This window comes from Zalophus californianus, chromosome 1 (genome assembly GCF_009762305.2).
Source record: "Zalophus californianus isolate mZalCal1 chromosome 1, mZalCal1.pri.v2, whole genome shotgun sequence".
NCBI classification, from domain to species: Eukaryota; Metazoa; Chordata; class Mammalia; order Carnivora; family Otariidae; genus Zalophus; species Zalophus californianus.
The window spans coordinates 147,575,875-147,602,084 of NC_045595.1; the positions used below are offsets into that span (position 1 = coordinate 147,575,875).

General features: G+C 38.6%; 1 protein-coding gene across 2 annotated transcripts in view; it reads right to left on the reverse strand.

The window, feature by feature from the left end:
• Window positions 1-203: 203 nt before the first annotated feature.
• UMPS (uridine monophosphate synthetase) overlaps window positions 204-26,210 on the reverse strand; it is a 30,070-nt gene continuing 4,063 nt past the window's right edge. The window contains exons 2-7 of one of the 2 annotated variants that reach the window (XR_003518563.2): window positions 20,125-20,278; window positions 17,658-18,329; window positions 16,068-16,243; window positions 14,188-14,302; window positions 12,906-13,098; window positions 444-580 (exon numbers count right to left, since the gene is read on the reverse strand). Coding sequence is in view for 1 of the 2 variants with exons in the window: in XM_027586913.2 (XP_027442714.1) it covers window positions 411-580; window positions 14,188-14,302; window positions 16,068-16,243; window positions 17,658-18,329; window positions 20,125-20,278 (1,287 nt within the window). In the remaining variant the exon portion in view is untranslated. Of the gene's footprint in view, window positions 581-12,905; window positions 13,099-14,187; window positions 14,303-16,067; window positions 16,244-17,657; window positions 18,330-20,124; window positions 20,279-26,210 lie in introns of both variants that reach the window. The other variant, XM_027586913.2, reaches the window with a different exon arrangement.

The following is a 26,210-nucleotide window of genomic DNA, read 5'->3' on the forward strand; positions in this document are numbered from 1 at the left end:
GCATCACATAAGACACAGAATAAAGGACACATGAAATACTGTCCTCGTTTGAGCCTTTTGAGGTCTTAAAATTTTTGTGTGACAGCAATTAATCAAAATCAAAAAAGTCTGATCTAGGGATGGGGGAAATGCTTAAATATGAAAGACCCCAACACACGCAGAACTGTGATTGCCTAATCAATATCAGTCTCCAAAAAAAAAAAAAGAGCTTGAACATGAATTTATTATAGTAACAATGCAGTGATTATTCAGCATTCAGTATTTCCTAAAGACTGTGAGAAACCCAGAAGTCATTGCAACACAGAACCCACGAAAGAATCCAACCCATTAAGTGTTGCTTGTTATTTCAAGCCAGTGCATCTCAGGAGACCATGTATCTTCAAGGTCTTCACAAAAATGTATCGAGACACTCAAATACCAAGTCTACGCAAATAAGCTTCCCAAGCAGCTTTTCGGTACAACTCAGCTGCTTCCAGACGATTAAATGATGATGTTATGCCCCGGCCTACAATGATGATATCAGAACCTCGTTTGCCAATAACTTCTTGTGGGCTACTGTACTGTTGGCCAAGATTATCCCCTGCAAAAACAGAAAAGTCACTGTTTAACACAATACAAAAAATAAAATAAAAAAAAATCAAGAAACCAATCAAATGAGTTTTCTGAATAAGAATCTAACCAGCTTTAAACAAATATGTGCCATATGTGTTCTCCATGCCCCTCCTGGACAGCAAGTGATTAAAAGCAGATGAAGGGACTCCTTAGGCCAGAGATCCCATGGCAGAAAAAGATGCTAACCAGCTCTTCAATGTTGAATTTTAGAGCATTTATCATTAACAGTATCAAAAACCAGTAAATCTCCTATTGCCAAGAAAGATTCATTACCAAAAAACAAACAAAAAAAAAAACAGTAAAAATTGGCCTCACAATCAAAGACAATTATACTATACATCTCAGGATCACTGTGACACTGTTGGAAAATTCCTCACAAACCTCTAACCTGACCACACCAAAATGAGTCTTCTGTCATAACCCTATCCAGTGCTCAGACTATATACAAACCCTAATCCTTAATTTTGACCTTTTACTTCTTTACTCTATCAACATTTGTTTTAACTTAAATAATTTGTGTTTTTTAACCCAAGTATAACTGACATACAATATCCTATTATTCAGGTGTATGTCATAATGATATTTTTATACATTAGGAACTGATCTCCAAGAGAATTCATTGCTGTCAGCACAGAAAGTTATTACCATATTGACTATATTCCCTGTGCTGTACATTACATCCCCCATGGCTTATTTATTCTATAATTAGAAGTCTGTATCTCTTAATCCCCTTCACCTGTTTCACCCATTCCTCAGCTGCTCCCCCAACTAGTAACCAACACTTTGTTTCCTGTACCTATCAGTCTGTTTCTGCTTTGTTGGTTATGGTTTTTTTAGATCCCAGGATAAGTGAAATCATAAGGTCTTTGACTTATTTTACTTGGCATAATACCCTCTAGGTTCATCCATGTTGTCACAAATGAATGACAAGATGTCACCTTTTTTTTTTCATGGCTGAGTAACATGCCATTGTGTAACCTATACCACATCTCTCTCCATTCCTCTGTTAATGGACACTTGGGCTGCTTCCATATCCTGGATATTGTAAATAATGCTGCAATGAACATACGGGTGCATATCCTCTTCAAATTGATGGTTTTGTTTTCTTCTGATAAAATACCCAGAACTGGAATTGCTGACGGTATGACAGTTTTTTTTTGAGAGACCAGTACTGTTTTCCACAGTGGCTGTACCAATTTACTTTCCTACCCAACACTAGTAGACTAGGGTTCCCTCTTCTTCACATCCCTGTTCTCTGATGATTAGTGATGTTGAGTGTCTTCTCATGTACCTGTCGACCATCTGCATGTCTCCTTTGAAAATATGTCTATTCAAGTCCCCTGCTCATTTTTAAATCAAGGGTTTTTTTTTTTTTTTAATGTGTAAGTTCTTTATATATTTTGGATATTACCCTTTTATCTTTATTTGATGTATTATTTGCAAATTCCTTCTCCCATTCGATGGGAGCCTTTTCCTTTATTTGGTTTCCTTAGCTGTGCAAAAACTTTTTAGTTGGATGTAATCCCAGTATTTTAGTTTTTATTGCCCTTGCCTATGAAGACTGATCCAAAAAAATATTGCTAAAACTCATACAAAAGAGCTTGCTGCCTATGTTTTCTTCTGGGGGTTTACAACTTCAGGTCTCCCATTCAAGTTTGAATACATTTTGAATTTATTTTTGCATATGATGTAAGAAGTGGTCCAGTTTAATTCTTCTGTGTGTAGCTGTCCAGTTTGCCCAACATCATTTATTAAAGAGACGGTCTTCTCCCCATTGTACATTCTTATCTCCTTTGTCATAGATTAACTGACCATATAAGAGTGTTTATCTTTGGTCTCTCCATTCCATTGATCTATGTGTCTGTTTCCATGCCAATACCATATTATTTCAGTTACTATAGCTTTGTAATTTAGTCTGAAATCAGGGAGCACGATACGTCCAGCTTTGTTCCTCTTTCTCAAGAATGCTTTGACTATTTGAGGTCTTTTGTGGTTCTATACAAATTTTGGGATTCTTTGTTCTAGTTCTGTAAAAAATGTCAATGTTACTTTAATGGAGATTGCACTGAATCTGTAGACTGCTTTGGGCAGTATGGACATTTTGTAATTCTTTCAATCCATGAGCACAGAATACTTGTCTATATATTTGTATAATCTTCAATTTCTTTCATCAAGGTCTTAACAGTCTTCAGAGTACAGGTCTTTCACTTGGTTATATTTATTCCTAGCTATGTTATTCCTCTGGATGCAATCGTAAATGGGTTTTCTTCTCTCTGTGATAGCTTATTATTAGTGCATAGAAACAACCAATTTCTGTATGTTAATTTTGTAACCTGAGAACTCTACTGAATTCATTTAAGTTTTTTGGTGGACTCTCTAGGGTTTTCTGTAGACATACCTCATTTTACTGCACTGCACTTTACTTTGCAGATACTGCATTTTTTTTACAACATGAAGGTTTGTGGCAACCTTGCATTCAGTAAGGCTCTTGGCCCCATTTCTCCAACAGCCTTTGCTTACCTTGTATCTCTATCACATGTTGGTACTTTTCACGATATTTCAAACTTTTTCATTACTGTTATATTTTTTACAGTCATCTGCGATCATAGATCTTTGATATTACTAATGTAACTGTTTTGGGGCACAACAAACTGTGCCCATATAAGATGGTGAACTTGATAAATGTATGTGTTCTTACTGCTCCACCACCAGCCATCTCTCTCCCTCTTCTTGTCCTTCCCTATTCCCTGAGACACAGCAATATTGAAATTAGGCCACTTAACCGTACAATTCTCTAAGTGTTCGAGGGAAAGGAAGAGTCACATGTCTCTCACTTTGAATCGAAAGCTAGAAATGATTAAGCTTAGTGAGAAAGGCATGTTGAAAGCCAAGATGGGCTGAAAACTAGTCTTCTTGCACCAAACAGCAAAGCTGTGAATGCAAAGAAAAAGTTCTTGAAGGAAATTAAAAGTGCTACTCTACTGAACACATGAATGATAAGCGATACATATGGAGAAAGTTTCAGTGGTCTGGATAGAAGAGTAAATTAGGCACAACACTCCCTTAACCCAAAGCCTAATCCAGAGCGAGGCCCTAACTCCCTTTAACTCTAGGAAGGCTGATAGAGGTGAGGAAGCTGCACAAGAAACGCTGGAAGCCAGCAGAGGTTGGCTCATGAGGTTTAAGGAAAGAAACCGTCTCTATAACATAAAAGTGTAAGGTGGGGGCACCTGGGTGGCACAGTTGGTTGAATGTCCCAACTCTTGGTTTCAGCTCAGGTCATGATCTCAGGGTCTTGAGATCAAGCCCCACTCTGGCCTCTGAGCTCAGTGAGGAGTCTGCTGGAGTTTCTCTTTCCCTCTCCCTCAGGCCCTCCCCCAAGCTTGCTCTCTCGTGCTCCACCGCCCCCACCCCCCGGTCTGGAAGATTTAGCTCAGATAATTAATGGAAGTGGCTACGCTAAACAGGTATTTTCATGTAGGTTAAACAGACTTCTATTAAAAGAAGATGCTATCTAGGACTTGTATAGCTAGAGAGAAGTCAATACCTGGCTTCAAAGTTTCAAAGGACAGACTGACCCTCTTTTGTTGGGTGCTGATGCAGTTTGTGACTTTAAGCTGAAGCCAATACTTACCATTCCAAAAATTCTAGGGTCCTTAAGAATTATGCTAAATCTACTCTGCCCATGCTCTATAAATGGAACAACAAAGCCTGGATGACAGCATATTTGTTTACAACATGGCTCACTGAATATTTTAAGTCCACTGTGGAGACCTACTGCTCAGAAAGAAAGATTCCTTTCCAAATATTACTGCTTCCTGAGAGTGTACTTGCTTACCAAGAGTTTTGTTGGGAGATGTACAATGAGATTAATGTTGTCATGCCTGCTAATACAACAGCCATTCTGCAGCCCATAGATCAAGGGGTAATTTTGAGTTCCAAGCCTTATTAAGAAATACATCTCATGGGGCACCTGGGTGGCTCAGTCAGTCAAGCATCAACTCTTGGTGTCAGCTCAGGTCATGGGTCCTAAGATTGGGCCCCACACCAGGTTCCACGCTCAGAAGGGAGTCTGCTTGAAGATTCTCTCCCTCTGTTGCTCAGGTATGCACGTGCTCTCTCTCTCTAAAATACATAAATCTTTTTTTTTTTTTTAAGATTTTATTTATTTGACAGAGAGAGACACAGCAAGAGAGGGAACACAAGCAGGGGGAGTGGGAGAGGGAGAAGCAGGCTTCCCACTGAGCAGGGAGCCCGATGCAGGGCTTGATCCCAGGACCCTGGGATCATGACCTGAGCCGAAGGCAGATGCTTAACGACTGAGCCACCCAGGTGCCCCAATACACACATCTTAAAAAAAAATACATCTCGTAAAGCTATAGCTGCCATAGACCGTGATTCCTCTGATGGATCTGGGCACAGTAAAGTGAAAACCTTCTGGAAAGGATTCACCGTTCTAGCTGCCATTAAGAACATTTGTGATTCATGGGAAGAGGTCAAAATAACAGCATTAACAGGAAGAGTTTGGAAGTTGCTTCTAGCCCTCACGGATGACTTTGCGGGGTTCAAGACTTCAGTGGAAGAAATAACTGCAGATGTGGGGGAAACCGCAAGAGAACTAGAATTAGAAATGAGGCCTGAAGATGTGACTGAACTGCTGCCATCTCATGAAAAAACTTGAACAGATGAGGAGTTGCTTCTTACAGATGAGCAAAGAATCAAGAAAATGGTTTCTTGAGATGGAATCTTCTCCTGGTCAAAATGCTGTTAAGACTGTTGAAAGAACAACAAAGGATTCAGAATACTACCTAAACTAAGTTGATAAAGCAGTGGCAGGATTTGAGAGGACTGACTCCACTTCTGAAAGACATTCTATGGTTAAAAATGCTGTCGAACAGGGGTGCCTGGGTGGCTCAGTCGGTTGAATCTTAATCTCAGCTCAGGTCTTGATCTCAGGGTCGTGAGGTCAAGCCCTCCATTGGGCTCCAAAATGGAGGCGGGGCCTACTTAAAAAAAAAAAAAAGCTTTCAAACAGCACTGCATGCTATAGAGAAACCCTTTATGAAAGAGTCCATCGATACTACACACTTCGTTGTCTTATTTTTAAAAATTGCCAGAGTTGCCCCAACCTTCAGCAATCACCACCACGATCAGTCAGCAGCCACCAAAATCAAGGCAAGACCTTGCACCAGCAAAAAGATTACAATTTGCTGAAGGCTCAGATGATGGTTAGCATTTTTTAGCAATGAAGTATTTTTTAATTAAGGTATGTACTTTGTTATTTTAGACATAAAGCTATGCAACACTTAATACTCTACGGTAGAAACACAACTTTTATATGCACTGTGAAAGCAAGAGGTTTACTTGACTTGCTTTATTGCAATATTTACTACAGTGGTCTGATACTGAAGCTGCAGTATCTCTGAGGTATTCCTGTGTGTAGTATTATGTCATCTGCAACTACTGAGTTTTACTTTTTCCTTTTTAATTTGGATGCTTTTTATTTTTCTTGCCTGAATGCTGTCGGTTGGACTTCCAACGCTATGATGAATATTTCTTTATTGAGGTATAACTGAGATATAACATTAGTTTCAGGTGTACAACATAATGATTTGAAATTTGTATACATTGCCAACTCATCACAGTAAGCCTAGTTAACAATTAGGACCTTGAGTAATTACAAAAAAATCTTTGTGTGAGAACTTTTAGGACTTACCCTCTTAGCAACTTTCCAAAATGCAATACAGTATTATTAATTACGGTCACCATGCTGTACATTACATCCCTCTTATTTTATAATGAAGTATGTACTTTTTGACACCCTTTACCCCTTTGGCCCACTCCCCACCTTCAGCCTCTAGCAAACACTAATCTGTTCGCTAGATCTATGAACTTGTTTTGTTTTAGAGTCCACATACAAGTGAGGTTATATGGTATTCGTCATTCTCTGGTTTATTTCACTCAGCATAATGCCCTCAAGGTCCATCTATATTGTCGCAAATGGCAAGATTCCATTATTTTTGGGTCATTATATTCCATTGTGTGTGTATATATTCTATTGCAAACATCCACTGATGGACACTGAGGTTGTTTCCACATCTTGGCTATTATAAATACTTCTGCAATGAATACGGGGGTGCATGTATCATTTTGAGTGTTTTTGTTTTCCTTGGATTAATACTCAGAAGTGAAATTATTGGGTCATACAACTTTACTTTTTTGAGGAACCTCCACACTGTTTTCCGTGTACCAATTTACATTCCCAGTAACAGAGCACAAGGGTTCCCTTTTCTCCACAGTCTTGCCAACACTTCTTGACTTTTGGATACTAGCCAATCTGACAGGTGTGAGGTGTTATCTCACTATGGTTTTGATTTGCATTTCCCTGATGACTAGTAATGGTTAGCATCTTCATGTGCCTGTTGGCCATCTGTATGTCTTCTTTGTAAAATGTCTTTTCAGATCTTCTGCCTATTTAATTGGATTGTTATTCTTTTTTTCTGGCTACAGAGGAATACGAGTTTAGTATATACTCTGAGTATTAACCCCTTATCAAATACATGATTAGCAAATATTTCCTCCCATTTAGATGGTTGCCTTTTAATTTTGTTGATGGTTTCCTTTGCTGTGCAGAATCTTTTTAGTTTAATATAATTCCACTTATTTATTTTTCTTTTGTTTTAGTTTTGGTCAGATTCAAAAAAAATCACTGCCAAAACTGATGTCAAGGAGCTTACCACCTATGTTTTCTTCTAGAAGTTTTATGATTTCAAGCCTTACTTCAAGTCTTTACACCATTTTATTGAAGAGAATGTCCTCTCCCCATTGTATATTCTTAGCTCCTTTGTCATAAATTGACCATATATGCATGGGTTTATTTCTGGGCTCTCTACTATATTCCATGGATCTACGTGTCTGTTCTTATATCAAAATTGTTTTACCTACTATAGCTTTGTAATTAGTTTGAAATCGAGGAGTGTGATGCCTCTAATTTGGTTGTTCTTTCTCAAAACTGCTTTGGCTATTTGGGGTCTTTTTTGGTTTCATACAAATATTAGTATAGTTTGTTCTGTTTCAGTGAAAAATCCCACTGGAATTTCTATAGGGAATGCATCAAATCTATTGATTATTTTGAGTAGTATGGGCGTTTTAACAATATTAAGTCTTTCAATCCGTGAGCATGAGTATATTCCCATTTATTTGTGTCATCTTCAATTCTTTCATCAGTGTCTTCCAGTTTTCAGTATAGAGGTCTTTAACCTCTTTGGTTTTATTTATTCCTACGTCATTTATTCTTTTTAATGCCATTGTAAATGTGATTGTCTAAATTTTTCTTTTAGATACTATGATATTAAGTGTATAGAAATGCAACAGATTTTTATATCCTGCAACTTTACTGAATTCGTGTATTCTAACAGTTTTTTGGTGGAGTCTTTAGGGTTTGCTATATAATATATAATCTGCAAATAGTGACAGTTTTATGTCTTCATTTCCAATCTGGATGACTTTTCTTTTTTTTTGACTAACTTCTGTGGCTAGGATTTCCAGTACTATGAAATAAAAGCAGTAAGAGTGGGCATCCTGGTCTTGTTCCTGATCTCAGAGGAAAAGCTTTTATCTTTTCACAGCTGAGTATTAGGTTAACTGTGGGCTTTTCATACATGGACTTTATTATATTGAGGTATGTTATCTCTATATCCACTTTAAGTCTTTATCATAAATGGATACTGAATTTTGTTAAATGCTCTTTCTGCATGTGTTGAGATGATCATCTGATTTTTATCCTTCATTTTGTTAATGTGGTATATCACACTGAACCACCCCTGCATCCCTGGAATTAATCCCAGCTGATCATGGTGTTCAATCTCCTTGTTTTTAAGATTTTATTTATTTTAGAGAGAAAGAGAGCATGCACTTGCAGGGCAGAGGGAGAGAATCCTCAAGCAGACTTCCTGCTGAGCACAGAGGCTCACGCAGGGCTCGATCCAAGAACCATGAGATCACAACCTGAGCTGAAACCAAGAGTTGGACGCCCAACTGTGACTGAGCCACCCAGGTGCCCTGGTGCGTGATCCTTTTAAGATATCATTGAATTCAGTTTGCTATTTTGTTGAAGATTTTTACATCTATGTTCATCAAGAATATTTGGCTTACAATTTTGTATTCCTGTGGCATTCTTGTCTGGTTTTAGTATCAGATTTATTTTGGGGCCTAACATACTATCTACCCTGAAGAATGTTCCATGTGCACTTGAGAAGAAAGAGTATTCTATTGCTTTTGGATGGAATGTTCTGTATATATCCGTTAAGTCCATCTGGTCTAATGGGTTAAGGCTGATGTTCATTTACTGATGTGAGATACTACAATCCCCTTCACTATTCTTGCATTGCTGTGTATTTCTCCCTTTAGGACTGTTGGTATTTGCCTCATACATTTAGGTGCTCTTATGTTGGGTGCCAAAAGATTTACAAATGTTACATTCTCTTGTTGGACTGACTCCTTCATCATTATGTAATGATGCCCTTGTCTGTCTCTGATTAAAGTCTTTGTTTGAAAGTCTATATGGTCTGGTAAGTCTGTTTCTTCTGATTTCCATTTTCATGGAATATCTTTCCCATCTCTTCACTTTTAGTCTATGAAGTATACTTTGCTTACATCTGAAGCGAGTGAGTCTCTTATAGGCGGCATATGGATAGGTCTGGTTTTTAAAATCCATTCAGCCACTCTTTTGACTGGAGAATTTAGTCCATTTAAAGTAATTATTTTTGGTATATACTTACTGCCATTTTGTTAAATTGTTTTCTGGCTGTTTTCTGGTTGCTCTGTTCTTCTCTCACTCTCTTTGTGATTTGATGACTTTAAGTGGTATGCTTGGATTTCTTTATCTTGTGCATCTACTAAAGGATTTTGCTTTATTGTTTATGTAAGGCTTATATTTAACAACTTACGTCTATTTTAAGTTCATAACAAATTATGTTTGACAACATTCTAAAGCTCTACATTTCTTCTCCCTTTCCATCTTTTACATTTCCGGTATCACACTTTATACCTTTCTCTCCTACATATCCTTTAATTATTGTAGTTACAATTATTATTACTTTTGTCTTTTAACTTACGACTAATCTACTACCTTTACTATATATTTCCTTTTCCAGTGAGATTTATTCTTTTCTGTTTTCTTGTCACTAATTAGCATCCTTTTGTTTCAGCTTAAAGAAGTCCCTTTAATATTTCTTGTAAGGCTGGTTTAGTGATGATGAACTCCTCCTTTAGCTGTTGCTGTTGCAGAAAACTCTTTTATCTTTCAATTCTAAACTCCGCTGAGTAGAGTTCTTTGTTGGAAGACTTTTCTTTGAGCACTTTGAATGTATCTCACCACTCCCTTCTGGCATGCAGTTTCTCCTGAAAAAATCTGATAGTCTTATGGGAGTTCCCTTGTATACATACAAGGGAGTTGTTTTGTTCTTGCTGCTTTTAAGAATCTCTCCTTAACTTCTGACATTTTAATTTTTTTCCTCCAAATTTTTAAATTTCACCTAGCTAACATACAGTACAATTGACATTTTGTATCTTGCTGTGGACTCTTTGGATTCTTATTTGGAACTTTCTGGGCTGCCTGGATCTGGATGTGTTTCCTTCTCCAGGTTACGGAAGTTTTTAGTCACTACTTCTTCCAATAATTTACCTGTCCCTTTCTCTTTCCTCATTTTGGGACCCCTATAATGCGAATGTCAGTCCACTTAATGTTGTGCCATACGTCCCATAAGCTATCTTCACTTTTATTTTCATTTTGCTGCTCTGATTGCGTGAGTTCTCCTACCTTGTCATCAAGTTCATTGATCCTTCTGTTTCATCTAGTTTGCTACTGAACCCTGCCTCTGTATTTTCCAGTTTAGTTATTGTATATTGTATTCCTTAGCTCTGGGACTTCTATTTAGTATTTTCTTTTTGTTGAAATTCTCACTGTATTCATCCATTTTCCTTCTGAGTGTGGTGAGCATCTTTATGACTATTACTATGAACTCTTTATCAGGTATTTCATTAGTTTTTCTGAGGTGTATCTCTTATTCTTAAATTTGGAACATAAAACCCTTTGTTTCTTCATTTTGCTTGCCAACTCTGTTGGGTTCTATGCATTAGATGAAACAACCCCCTCTCAGTCAACCATTGTGATTGTTCAAGAAGTCTATTTTTTCAATGGCTCCCAGCAGTTGGAAGTATGCCAAGACTTGTCAGCATCCCAAAGGGAAGGATCTTAGCACCTAGATTCAGGCTCATTGGAAACCAGGCCCTCAGGCAACAGCTTTTAACATCAAATATAGATAATTCTGTGAGACCTCAATTATAAGCCCCACTGGCCACCAGAGCCAGGTTATTTGGAGGTGTCTCCCCGGTGGCAATAGCAAAAAAATCAGGGCTCCAGATGAGCATCTACCCTCTTCCCTGGGAGATACTGGCAAGCCGTAATGAGGGAGAGTGTAAAGATGGTGTCTACCAGCCTTATTCCCTGAAAACGGCTCTGCAGGTCACAGGTATGTGCCAAACCTGAAGCCTGCCCTTCAGTCTGAAGCTCCAAAGCAAGCAAATATGCCTCTTTCATAGAAAGAGTGGTGGTGGTAGCCTGCCAAGATCTCTCTGATATGTTCCAGGTCCCATGGAACTGTTAACAAAGCTCCTCTGGCCTCCAAAGCTAAGTGAATAAGGGATGTCTCCTGCGTAGCAGCTGCAAAAATTGGGACACCAGCTATGTGTAAAAACTCCCTTTTGGAGATACTGGTACTGTGCTGTGGCAGAGGGAGAGCACAAAGATGGCACCCACCAGTCTCTGTCCCTGAAGAATGCTGCAGTAGGCTCTTAAATGTGTGTATGAAATTAGGTGCCTGCCCCCCAGGCCAGCACTTTATTATTAATAAATGAGCCTTTTTACTTAAAAAGTCTGGGCAATATCAGCTACCTCTGAGCTGGGACTTAGGGTGGGTGAGTCCATGTGTGAGAGCCCTTAGGAGCCATTTCTCAGATCACTAGTCTTGTGGATACAAGCCCTGTTGGTTTTCAGAAGTTGAGAGTACCTGATGTGCAGCTCAATCCCTTCACTCCTTAGGGAGATGCTCCAAGTTTTGACTTCCCTTCTAAGTCAGCTTTATGGTGAGACTGTGTCCCAGCCTCTCCTACCCACTCTGATGTGGTTTTCTTCTCATTCGCCGAACGTATAGTCCTTGTTCAGCCAGACTTTAGGTTTTTCCAGAGAAAATATCCCATACGTAACTGCAGACTCAGGAGAGTTCAGGATCTTCCTTCTTAAACCAGAGCCCCACATATCCCTTTTTAAAATTCTGTTGCTCTTGACTCCTTCTGCTAAATGGCTTATGATGCTTTAAATATTCCTAAAAGCCTAGATCCTATCTAGTCAAAGAGTTATGGGGTCTTATAATGAACATTAGCAGTTGATAAGCAGAGTGCTTACTCTGTGTCAAGACCCTGGGTGAAGTGTATTACACACCTCATTAAGGTTCTCAACAACCCTATGAGGCCAACACTGTTAACATCCCCGTTTTATACTTGAAAATGACACCAAAATAAATGACCTGTCCAAAGATACATGGTTACTAAATGGAAGGAAGGGCCAGGGATCCAAACTTGACTCAAAACGTTTAGTGCAAATTAAAATGTCAAAACCCCCAATACTCTTTAACCTGGGCGGGGGTTCAGCCACCATTCATTAACTTATCTGAGTTTTCATTATCCTATTATTTTTCTTCCTGATTAACTTTGTTTTTTTGAAGATTTATTGGGACGCCTGTGTGACTCAGTCAGTTAAGCATTCGACTCTTGATTCCAGCTCAGGTCATGATCTTGGGGTCATGGGATCAAGCCCTGGGTCAGGCTCTGTGCTCAGCACAAAGTCTGCTTGTCCCTCTCCCTCTGCCCATTGCTCTCTCTAAAATAAATAAATTAAAAATATTTTTAGAGAGCGAGCAGGGGGAGGGGCAGAGAGAGAATTCCAAGCAGACTCCCACTGAGCGCAACACAGGGCTTGATCCCATGACCTCAAGATCACAGCCCAAGCGGAAATCAAGAGTCAGATGCTTAACCGACTGAGCCACCCGGGGACCCCTTTCCTGATTAACTTTCTGTAATGTTTTCTGCTTAAACTACACAGTTAAACCACCAAATCCCAAAAAGGCGGTACCTATTGTTTATATACAATAATTAACTTTGAAGGAGCTAATGGGAATCTGCTAATTCTAGTATTCCAGGGTATAAAAAGAAAACCAAGTTTACCAAACTCATACCTTCAGTCATTATGTTCTCAGTATTATTGTCCCAGTCAGAAACACCAACCCTTTCAACTGTTCTTATACAGCCTATTTTTCATTCCTCCAACATCTGTATGAGTGTTTATAGGCCATTTATGAAGCACAGGAGCACTGTACTGGAGGATATGCATTCTTCAGAAAGAGCTCTCATCCTCAACGAGTTTTTAGCCTAGAAGAATATTCCAGAAATACTCTACATGTGCAAAAATGTATACAAGGATGTTCACTGCTTATAAAACCATCCAAATGCATCAATGGGAAATGGTTAAACATATTATAGCCCAATTATAACTAGGAAACACTATGTAGTTGTTAAAAGGTAACTCTGGATGTGGCTCCCACTCTATGTGCATTTGTGAGTATATGCAAAGCCAAAGGTGTGGAAGGATACATAACACACCAATTATGTGATTATCTCTGGAGGGGAAAGCTAGACTGGGGAATGAATGGTGCAATGGAGAGATGGGTATGACTTATACAAGAATGACTAGTATAAAATCTACTTTTCTCAATATTTTTACAGGTAACTTCTGAACACCTGACAAATTCCACTGAGGGGTGACAAGCTAGCTGAGAACCCTACTGTTCCAAAGTTCCAATTTCCAACTTCTTAGGAAGATATGGAAAATGGGATAGAATAAACCGCCATAAGTGTGATAAGCAACCAATCCAGGAAAAATGTTTCTAAGTCATGATTTCTTCCCCATTCAAGACCAAAGCCACTTTACTGAGTCCCATAGGACATATAAAAATGCTTATTTTTATAACCCAGTTTACTCCTTTTACTACAGACTGTATTTGCCCTGTTTTTTAGCCATTCTAACTACTTTTATCAGACTGGTGAAAGTGTTAAGTTTGAGAGACATGAGAAACCATATATCCCCACACTCGAGAGTTACAACAAACATTAGCACATCAATAGTTCTGCAGAGTCCTCTAACAAAGACACAAATATTGGATTTTGTTTAGCCTAGAGCATTCTTCCTTACTCACAGAATACCTTGTATGGCAGCATATTTGGAATATTAGTTGGGAAAGACTAAAATAATCAGTTTCTAGGCATATTTCAACACAAAGCAGCTTTTAAAATTTTCACCCAAAATTAGACTGCAAGCTATTTTGCATATCTAGGTCAGTATCAGCAGGCCAAAGGGCTCATTCATTACAGTTTTTCTCTTTAGCAACTTCGTAATAACACAAAATTTTATTGTGGGTAAAGCAGCATTTTGGAAAAACCATCACCAATAAATAGATTTACCTCCTGCTTCTAACTGAACTCCTGGAGTCAAGTGAAGAAGTTCTGGTTTCATGCTTACTCGGGAGCCAGAAATAAAACCAAGCACAAATTCAGGATGCTCCTCCGCCATTCTAACCTAAGAGGAATGTAAAAGGACAGATTACAAGGAAGTAATTACACAGAATAACAGTTCTACAAGTAAAAAAATCAACTCTATTAATTAAAAACTTTTGCTATTTTATAAATGTCTTCTCTTATTTGATATGAAATGCATCTAAAACAGGTAATCTTAGATATGAATCTACATACTTGATCCATGAAGACCCTGAGATAACCCCTTCTCCCAATTAATCATATCTTAAAAACATGAAAGAATCCTATACTATGTGCATCTAAAATTGAGATGCTAAATAATAATGTTTGGGAACCTACCTACTTCGAAAGAGAATATGTGGAGAGTACCCTAGAATACATTAATAATGGTAGGAAACCAAACTGACTACTTACTGCCTACCTACACGGGGTACTGCTCTATATCCAGACACCCACCATATAAAAACAGCTATGTTGTCAAGGGCTAAAGAAATCTAACCTTTTACTGCATTCCTTTAACATCTGCCAATAACTGATCTCCACCATTTCCTCATTTCCTCACATTTATAGAAGTTTCTCTAGATGGTCTTTCTAATCTGGCTCTTCCACGAGGCTCCTACTGTTCTATTTGTGTCACCAAGTATTACCACCTACCAACAAGCCATGTCTTGTCCTTGAGCCGAGCCAGACCCAGACTCCCAGAATGCCAAATATTAGCACTGACTCATGGACTCTCTGCTAGGAGATCTGGGAAATCACATTTATGGTCAATTTAGAGGTGGGGTTAAAACCTGGCCCCAGGGCCATATGATTTCTTCACAGCTCCACAGATAGTATTTGAAGTAATATAAAAATGAATTCCCATGTAAAAAATAACATTTTATTACAATTTCTATTACTTTTAAAAAGAAGAAGATAGCAGGAGGGGAAGAATGAAGGGGAGTAAGTCGGAGGGGGAGATGAACCATGAGAGACAATGGACTCTGAAAAACAAACTGAGGGTTCTAGAGGGGAGGGGGGTGGGGGGATCGGTTAGCCTGGTGATGGGTATTAAAGAGGGCACATTCTGCGTGGAGCACTGGGTGTTATGCACAAACAATGAATCATGGAACACTACATCAAAAACTAATGATGTAATATATGGTGATTAACATAACAATAAAAAAGTTAAAAAATTTTTCTATTACTTTTAAAAGTAACAGTCTTTAAAATATCTGTAAAGGAACTTTTTAACTAGATAATTATCCAATTCATTTTATTCTGGTGTGCAGGGGTGGGTGTTGGGTACTAACAATATGGTGTTATAAGAACTTTTAATGACGGGGGGTTAATGAAGAAAACCCTAAGTCAGAACTCTAGAGCTTTCCCACACAATTACAATCAATCGCAGAGACTGAAGAAGATAAAACTTCATCTGGGCTGCTGTGGTAAGAATGTGCATCTCTGGGGGACTTGGGAGATTCTGAGAAACTGCACATCTGGGAAGAAGCTCTTCAATTTCAACACATGGCAAAATGAAAACAAAACAAACCCCAAAAAAACCCCAGCTATCTAAAGACCAGGTAAGGATAGGCAGATATTTGACCAAATACCTGTATCTCAATGTTCGTATCTCTTAAGTGCCCACTACAAGATAGAAAAATGCTATTATCCAGAACCTCTAGCCCCCTAGCATTACTGTCACCCTAATGGCTGATTTTTTGGGGGGAGGGGTTCCATAAATCTCAAATTTAAGACGGTTTTCTTTCCCAGTAACTTCTAGCACAACAGTCCTGGCCTTCTGTCACGCCAGCCCCTCTGTCACTTACCGCTGCGTTAGTGTAGCTGCCTGTAGCCAAGGAGCCAGCAGAACTCATCTCCGCAATGAGCAGGCACCCGCGCTGCAAAGGCAGGCCGACTTCGCTCAGGCCCCGCACAACCCCCGAGCCTGGCACCACGTGAGCATTGACCAGATCTGCCCAAGAAGCTATTTTGAAGACACCACCTAGGAAGTTGAAAAGAAGACAGTTTTCAAACAAAAACCACTAACTTTTTGCCCAACCAACTACAGTCTGAAGTAATCTCACAGTAACATGCTAATGAAACAGTGAAGCGCTCTGAGAACTGCAGTGATTACCAGGGGACCTATGGGTCCATCTGCGAAAAACTATCTGTTCACCTGGTGGCTAGCTGAAAGAGCACAAGGAGCAAAAAGTCTTACAATTTCTGCACTTAGTTATCAGCAACACTGAGAAGACTGGTTTTCCTTGCAGGCTGAAGGTTCTGACCACCAATAAAACATGCAAAGAGAAATGGGATTCCAGTGAAGAAGGGCATTTGAGGCCGAAGATACCAGCATTCTGAAATTCCTCTAAAGATGACCAATGTTCATTCTGCAGGAATCTCTCAGCAACTTTACCATCTCTCAAAGGTTCTACTTGCTCCTTAGGCCTCTTAATTTCAACAGGCAACTATATTCACTTTAAATGCTGACAGCAATACCCTTAATCAATTTCTGAGAAAACTATATGCAAACCTGTAGAGTTTGTGTAACTCTTACATCAGCTGATAAACTAAAGTAAGCAATATGATGATGGCAGAACATCTTAAGCACAGAAAGAAAGTCACAGGCAAATCTATCCTAAAGAAATAGCTTAAGCATAAGCAGGTATTTAAGAAAAATTGCTGTCTATAAGATGTCTTTAAGCATTAACCTTTCAATAAATGTTTTATCCTGTAATTTAAGCAAAAAAAGCTGTCCTATACAATATGACAGAAACTTCCATAGAATGGGTAGAAAATTAAGTAGTTTTTTTTTAAACCAATATATGCTCTATTTTAAGTTCCTATTTAACAACAAAAAAAGTATACCAATAGATCTTTTTTTGCCAAAAACAAATGTTACAACTTTACACTTCTATCTCATTGTTTCCTATATCTGCAACTTTTGTTTTTCAAATATTCAGAACTCACTGTGTTCTGCCAAGGCCATCGCCTGTCATTTTTGTCTGCCTAGGATGTGCATCCCTTTCTTCTGGCAGCACACCCATTTTCTTTGGGGAAACTACCTTCGACCACAGGTCAGTTCAAAAAATTTACAGTTAACAACCTCACATCACCAGAAGCAGGGCATATATTACTAAGCTAATAAAGCTATTCCATAACCCAGGCCTGAGTGACTAGTTTGGGGTAGTCATGAGGAGTGTGCCTGAGAAAGAATTCAAGAGAGAAGAAAGCAGAGCTGAGAGATGACAAGAAGGCAAGTCCAAAAGACCTGTGCTTGAGCTCCTAGATCCAACCATGCTTGACAGACTCTTCTATGGCTGGACTTTCAGTGATGGGAGTCAAAACATTTCCTTTTGTTCTTCAGGCAGTTTAAGCTAAATTTCTGTTTTTGCAGATTCCTAAATAATGCTTACCTTCATACTGTTTTTTTACTGTGTTTCCTATATCTGCAAATTTCCGGTCTTCAAATATTAAGAACTCGTGGCGTTTTGCCAGAGCTGTTAACTCCTTCATCACATCCAGAGTAAAATCATTCAAAATATCTACATGAGTCTTAAGGATGCAGATGCGGGGTCCTAAAGCATCTGCTAGCTGCAACAGCTCTCTGGACTCTGAAATATCAGCAGACAGACAAAGATTGGTCTCTTTCTTCTGCATAAGCCTGAGAAGCTTCGATGCAACTGGGTGGATCCTGGGCAGCTCTGCACGTGCACCAAAGCTGAGTTCTCCGGGAGCTTTGTTTATAGGAAGGAGTGAATCGTTACGATTAGCTGCCACAAAAACATTCTCCTGAACAAATCTCTTCACTCTCTCAACCATCTCAGCATCAATTTTTTTCTGCTGCTCAAGAATCTCCAGCATTTTGGACAATGTACACACTGAGTGAAGATGGATCCCATGGGCCTGCAACCTGTCTTTGCCTCCTTGCTCTCTGTCCAGCAGCACTATGGCATCAGTGACCTTCAATCCCTCCTTCCGAAGAACCTCAACAGTTTCCAAAACACTAGACCCACTGGTAACGACATCTTCAATGATCAAACAGGTTGCTCCCGGATTAATAGCTCCTTCTACAAGACGCTTAGTACCTAGGAAAGAAAACGTTACGTTGATTTCAATTTAAAAGTATATTATTTCAGCCAACTCAAGATGTATCTAGCATTATAAATTTGGTATGTATTTATGAAGACGTAGATGATTAAATCTTATTTTCTGATAATCTACTTTTAGAGCTACTTTATCTTTATTCCCGATAAATCTTCAATGAGCCATGATTACCATTTTGTTCAGTGTTCCCCAATTTTCAATAGAAAATTGTCAAAGTTACATATATAGAATATTTACATCAAAACTAGCAAATTACTTCATAGTGTAAGTAAGCACCACTTAACATGTTCATGATCAAAATTTCAAATATGGAGTTTCTTAAAGCAAGATAACCTAGATCAAGGAAAGTTATGAAACAATAACCCAGTACCATCAATGAAATCATTCTTTTTTCCATAACAAACAAGTTCATTACTCAAGATCAGCCGAACAACTGGCCTTTGAGGAAATAAATTCAGGAGAAAAAATATTCAGCAACCATTTAGATCTATCACTACAACTTTATGAATTATATAATGCAATGAGTAAATGTACTTCCCCACTCCAACCCCCACCATAGACTACTTGCAGATAATCTACAAAATGTAAATAAGGCTATAGACTTTACAGACTCATTTTCTAGAGATTCGTTTTCTAGTTTCCACTATCAAATTTGTCTTACGTTGAAACCTAAGAATTGGTAAGCAATTTGCCCACTGTTTGAGCTTTACCACAGGTACCATTCCTGCCCTTCCCCATTCTTTTCCTCCCCTTGAACTGGTAAATTGACTAGAACACAAGACTATGACACTTATATATATATTTACAATTACTGTTCTTATTCTAAGAAATATTTTTAAAAACCTAATAAATAGAAACAATAGTTTCCTTATGGGCAGGGTCCATACTGATAAACACTGTGCCATCAAGCAGCAAAAACATTTTGTTTTAAATGGAGAATTTCAAACAAAACTAGGCAAAGAAGTCTAACAAACCCCCTAAATACCTCGCCACTTAACTCATGGTCAATCTTGTTTCAGCTGTATCCCCACCTCTTCCCTCCCTCCATAAGTTTTAGAAGCAAAGCCCAGATGTCATGATTTTCATCACAAAACATTTTTAGAACGCATCTTGTAAAAGGACTCCATTAAAAAATTTAACAGAAATACTGTCACATCAACATAAAACAAAAAACCCCATTAATTCCTTAATGTCATCAAATATGAAGTCAGTTCCAATATTTTTAGATTGATTTTTTATTTTTTTAAGTTTATTATTTTTTTTTTGTAATCTCTACACCTAAGATGGGGCTCGAACTCATGACCCCAAGGTCGAGAGTCCCATGCTCCTCTGAGCCAGCCAGGCACCCCGAGACTGATTTGTTTTTAAAGCAAGCTCACATGTATAAAACACACCCTTATAACTTACTGCCAAGGACCCATGAAAATGTATCTTCATTTAGAGAATTTTATGTGACATTTCTCTTTATGCAGTTTAAATTATAAACATACCAGGCAAGTATGTGCTCTTAGAACATTCTGCTGCCGAGAGAAGGACTGGTTAAAAATGTTCGGTTTAAAAAAAAGTGCACTTTTTTTACATTGTTTAGTCAATAGAAAACATTGTACCCCTAGAATCTAAAGGAAAGGAAGGTGATTTACAGTAACAGTTAACCAATTCTAAAGGACCTAAGAAGAATATCCAAGGTGACTTTGGCAAACATCAGTGCCTAGAAGAAAAAATTCTAACATTATCAGGTTACGTATCAACTTAAAGCTTATAATACTTTTATTTTACCATAATCCTTTGTTTCTTTCCTTCTAATAAGCATTGGAATTTGGTTGGTTAAACAGATAACTGTAGCCAACGGTAAAGCTGTGTAAGGTACTCCACACACAGTGTCAAAATTGATTCCTGCATTTTGGGCAGTTTGGAATAAAATATCTGCAACCTGTAAGAAAATGAACACATAAACTATATATTATTCTCTTAAATGGTGTGTATAAATCATGTTAACATAACATTAAAGACAGTAATAACTGAACAGGAGGTAGCCTCAAACTTGATCAGAAAATATGTATGCCTTTTTTTGTTAAATGATCCTCTCTATAAATCCCAGTTTACAAATATAAAAAGGTAAGAATGACCCCACTTGTCTAGATGACTCAGGGTCTGCTCTGAGGGCAACACAGGATGTGTCGGGGAAGGCTCTGATGTTGACTCCAAAGACTAAGAATGGCTCCCAGTCCTCCCAACTTCCCTTAGTAATCCATTATGATTTGACTATCTTAAACCTTTCTATATACCTGCTAGCTACATTTTCTGACTGAAAGAAGTCTTTATTGAAAGTTTCGGGGCACCTGGGTAGCTCAGTCAGCTAAGAGTCTGCCTTGGGCTCAGGTCATGATCTCAGGGTCCTGGGATGGAGCCCTGGGTCGGGCTCCCTGCTCAGCGGGGAGTCTGCTTCTCCTTCCTCCCCCTGCTCATGCTCTGTCTCTCTCTCAAATAAATAAAAGCATTTTTTAAAAAGTTTCATAAGAGAAATTAAGAGAACAATACTACTTAATCTGCATCAAAAAGAATAAAATACCTAGGAATAAATTTTACCAAAGTGAAAGGCCTGTACACTGTAACTTTAAGACTAGTGAAAGAGGGGCACCTGGGTGACTCAGTTGGTTAAGCGACTGCCTTCGGCTCAGGTCATGATCCTGGAGTCCCGGGATCAAGTCCCACATCGGGCTCCCTGCTCAGCAGGGAGTCTGCTTCTCCCTCTGACCCTCTTCCCTCTCGTGCTCTCTCTCTCTCAAATAAATAAATAAAATCTTTTAAAAAAAAAAGATCATCCATTATCTTTAAAAAAAAAAAAAAAAAGACACTAGTGAAAGAAAGTGACGACAGAAATAAATGCAGTGGTATTCCTTGCTTACGAATTGTAAATGTCCATACTACCCAAAGCAGATACAATGCAATCCCTATTAAAATTCCAATGGCATTTTTTTTTTACAGAAATAGAACAATCCTAAAATTTGTATGGAACCCCAAAAGACCCCGAACAGCCAAAGCAACCTTAAAGATAAGGCTGAAGGCATCATACTCCCTGATTTCAGACTACTACAAAGCTAGAGTAATCAGAAGAGTATGGAATTGGCATAAAAACAGACATACAGATCAAGGGAAGAGAGTAGAGCCCAGAAATAAACCTATGTGGTCAATTAATTTATGGCAAAGGAGCCAAGAACATACAATGAATGGGAAAAGGACAATCTCTTCAATAAACGGTGCTGGGGAAATGGGACAGTCTCATGCAAAAGAATGAAACTGGACCGCTATCTTTACCACACACAAAAATTAACACAGAATAGATTAGACTTGAATGTAAGACCTGAAACCATAAAACTCCTAGAAGAAAACACAAGTGGTAAGCTCCTTGACATACGTCTTGGAAATAATGTTTTGGATTTGACACCAAACCCAAAGGCAACAACAAAAAAAGTAAGTTGGACTACATCAAACTAAAAAGCTTCTGCACAGTAAAAGAAACCATCAACAAAATGAATAAACAAAATATTTGCAGATCATATACCTGATATGGGGCTAATATATAAAGAACTCATATACCTCAATAACAAAAAACAATCAACCCAATTAAAACATGGGCAGAGGACCCAAATAGACATTTTCCCAGAGAAGAGAAACTGCCAACACCTATATGAAAAGGCGCTCAGCATCACTAATCATCAGGGAAATGGAAATCGAAACCACAATGAGGTATCACTTCACCCTTGTTAGAATGGCTATCATCAAAAAAAGAATAGGGGCACATGGGTGGTTCAGTCAGCTAACAGTCTGCCTTCGGCTCAGGTCATGATCCCAGGATCCTGGGATGGAGGCCTGCGGTGGATTCCCTGCTCAGTGGGGAGTCTGCTTCTCCCTCTGCCTCTCCCCCAACTTGTGCTGTCCCTCTCACTCTCTCTAATAAATACGTAATAAAATCTTAAAAAAAAAAAAAGACAAGTATAACAAGTGTCAACAAGAATGTGGAGAAAAGGGAACCCTTGTGTCCTGGTGGTAAGAATGTTAATTGGTGTAGCCACTATGAAAAACGGTATGGATGTTCCTCAAAAAATTAAAAACAGAACTACCATATAATCTGGCAGTTTCATTTCTGGGTATTTATCCAAAAAACCAAAAACACTAATTTGAAAAGATATGTGCACCCCTATGTTTACAACAGTATTATTTACAATAGCCAAGACATGGAAGCAAGCCATGTGCCCATCAACAGAAGAGTGGATAAAGGGGATGTAGTCTATATACACAATGGACTATTACGCAGCCATAAAAAATGAGATCTTACCGTTTATGACAACACGGATGGACCCTGAGGGTACCAAGTGAAATAAGAGAGAGAAAGGCAAATACTACATGATTTCACTTATATGTGGAATCTAAAAAAAACGGACAAAAAAAGCAGAAATAGACCCACAAATACAGAGAATGACCTGGTGGTTGCCAGAGGGGATGAGGCAAGGAGATGGGCAAAATGGATGAAGGGGGGTGGGAGGTACAGTTTCCAGCTATGGAATGAGTAAGTCATGGGAATTAAAGGTACTGAGAGGGAACAGTGACAGGTGGTAGCTACACTTGTGATGAGCATAGCAGGAAGGAGAGCTGTCCAATCACTATGTTAGACACCTGAACCTGAAACTAATATAACACTATGTGCCAACTATACTTCAATTTAAAAACAAACCACCAAAAAAAAAAAAAAAGAAAGAAAGAAAAAAGAAAACAGACTCATAAATCTAGAGAACTGGCGGTTACCAGAGCAGAGTAGGGTGGGGGAACAGGAGAAATAGCTGAAGGGGATTGAGGGTTTGTTACTGGGAAGAAAAGTACAGCACAGAGAATATAGTCAGTAATATTGTAATAACTTTGTACGGTGACTACACTTACTGTGGTGAGCCTTTCAAAATGCATGTAATTGTCAAATCACTATGTTGTACACGTGAAACTAATATGTCAATTAAACATTTTTTAAAAAGGAAAAAACCCTAAGTACTCCAAAAAACTATCAGAACTAATAAGTGAATTCAGTAAAGCTGAAGGATACCAAATCAGTATACAGGTATCTATGGTGTTTTTTTTTTGTTTTTTTTTTTAAGATTTTATTTATTTGAGAGAGTGAGAATGCACGAGCAGAGGGAGAGGGAGAAGCAGATTCCCCTGCTGAATAGGAAGCCTGATGAGGGTCCTGGGATCATGATCTGAGCCACCAAAGGCAGATGCTTAACTGCCTGAGCCATCCAGGTGCCCCTGTGGTGTTTCTATACACAGATAAAGCAGCAGAAAGAGAAATAAAAAAAAAAATCCCATTTTCAATAGCATCAAAAGGAATTAAATAGCTAGGAATAAATTTAACCAAGAAGGTAAAACATCTGTGTACTGGAAACCGTAACTGATGAAAGACACTGAAGATGACCCAAATAAATGAAAAGATAAATTATGCTCATGGATTAGCAATATTAATTCTTGCTAAAATGTCCATACTCCTCAAAGGGAACTACAGATCCAATACAATCCTTATGAAAATCCCAACAGCATTTTTCACAGCACTAGACCAAATAATCTAAAATTTGTATGGAACCACAAAAGACCCCAAATAGCCAGAGAAATCTTGAGAAAGAAAAACAAAGCTAGAAGTAATCACAATTCCAGACTTCAAACTCTCATACAGAGCTAAAGTAACCAAAACAGTATAGTACTGGCACAGAAACAGACACACAGATCAACAGAACTGAGAGCCTGGAAATAAACCCACTCGTATATGATCAAGTAATCTACAACAAAGGCAAGAATATACAATGGTGAAAGACAGTCTCTTCAATATATGGTGCTGGGAAAATTGGACAGCTACAGGCAAAAGAACTAAACTAGGCCGCTTTTTTACACCATAAACTCAAAATGGACTAAAGACCTCAACCTAAGAACTGAAACCATAAAACTCCTAAAAGAAAACACTGGCAGCAAACTCTTGGACAGGGGTCTTAGCAGTGTTTCTTTGATCTCTCTCTTCTGGTGAGAGCAATAGAAGAAAAAAATAAACAATACATCAAAATAAAAAACTTTTGCTTAGGGAATAAAACAATCAACAGAAGAATGGATGGAAGAAGATATCTGCAAATGATATATCCAATAAAAGGTTAAATCGGAAAAATATAAAGAACTTGTACAACACAATACTGACAAAACAAACAATCCAATTAAAAAATAGGCAAAGGACCCAAATACACATTTTCCAAAGGAAGACATACTGATCATACAGCCAAGAGGCACACAAAGACACTCAACATCACTAATCATCAGGGAAATGCAAATCAAATCACAATGAGTTACCACCTCACACCTGTCAGAATGGCTACGATCAAAAAGGTAAGAAATAATGTTGGAGGAATGGTTGAAAGACCTAAACGTGAGACAGGAGTCCATCCAAATCCTAAAGGAGAACACAGGTAGCAACCTCTTCGACCTCAGCCGCAGCAACTTCTTCCTAGAAACATCACCAAAGGCACAGGAAGCCAGGGCAAAAATGAACTATTGGGATTTCATCAAGATAAAAAGCTTTTGCACAGCAAAAGAAACAGTCCACAAAACCAAAAGACAACCGACAGATTGGGAGAAAATATTTGCAAATGACATATCAGATAAAGGGTTAGTATCCAAAATCTATAAAGAACTTACCAAACTCAACACCCAAAGAACAAATAATCCAATCAAGAAATGGGCAGAAGACATGAACAGACATTTTTCCAAAGAAGACATCCAAATGGCCAACAGGCACATGAAAAAGTGCTCAACATCACTCGGCATCAGGGAAATCCAAATCAAAACCTCAATGAGATACCACCTCACACCCGTCAGAATAGCTAAAATTAACAAGTCAGGGAACGACAGATGTTGGCGAGGATGCGGAGAAAGGGGAACCCTCCTACACTGTTGGTGGGAATGCAAGCTGGTGCAGCCACTCTGGAAAACAGTACGGAGGTTCCTCAAACAGTTGACATTAGAGCTACCATTCGATCCAGCAATCGCACTACTGGGTATTTACCCCAAAGATACAAATGTAGGGACCCGAAGGGGTACGTGCACCCCAATGTTTATAGCAGCAATGTCCACAATAGCCAAACTGTGGAAAGAGCCAAGATGTCCATCGACAGATGAATGGATAAAGAAGATGTGGTATATATACACAATGGAATATTATGCAGCCATCAAAAGAAATGAGATCTTGCCATTTGCAACAACGTGGATGGAACTGGAGGGTGTTATGCTGAGTGAAATAAGTCAATCAGAGAAAGACATGTATCATATGACCTCACTGATATGAGGAATTCTTAATCTCAGGAACAAACTGAGGGTTGCTGGAGTGGTCGGGGGTGGGAGGGATGGGGTGGCTGGGTGATAGACATTGGGGAAGATATATGCTACGGTGAGCGCTGTGAATTGTTAAGACTGTTGAATCACAGATCTGTACTTCTGAAACAAATAACGCAACATATTTTGAGAAAAAAAAAAAAAAGAAGAAGAAGATAGCAGGAGAGGAAGAATGAAGGGGAGTAAGTCAGAGGGGGAGACGAACCAGGAGAGACGATGGACTCTGAAAAACAAACTGAGGTTTCTAGAGGGGAGGAGGGTAGGGGGATGGGTTAGCCTGGTGATGGGTATTAAAGAGGGCACATTCTGCATGGAGCACTGGGTGTTATGAACAAACAATGAATCATGGAACACTACACCAAAACAAATTATGTAATATATGGTGATTAACATAGCAATAAAAAAATTAAAAAAAAAAAGAAATAATGTTGGAGGGGCGTCTGGGTGGC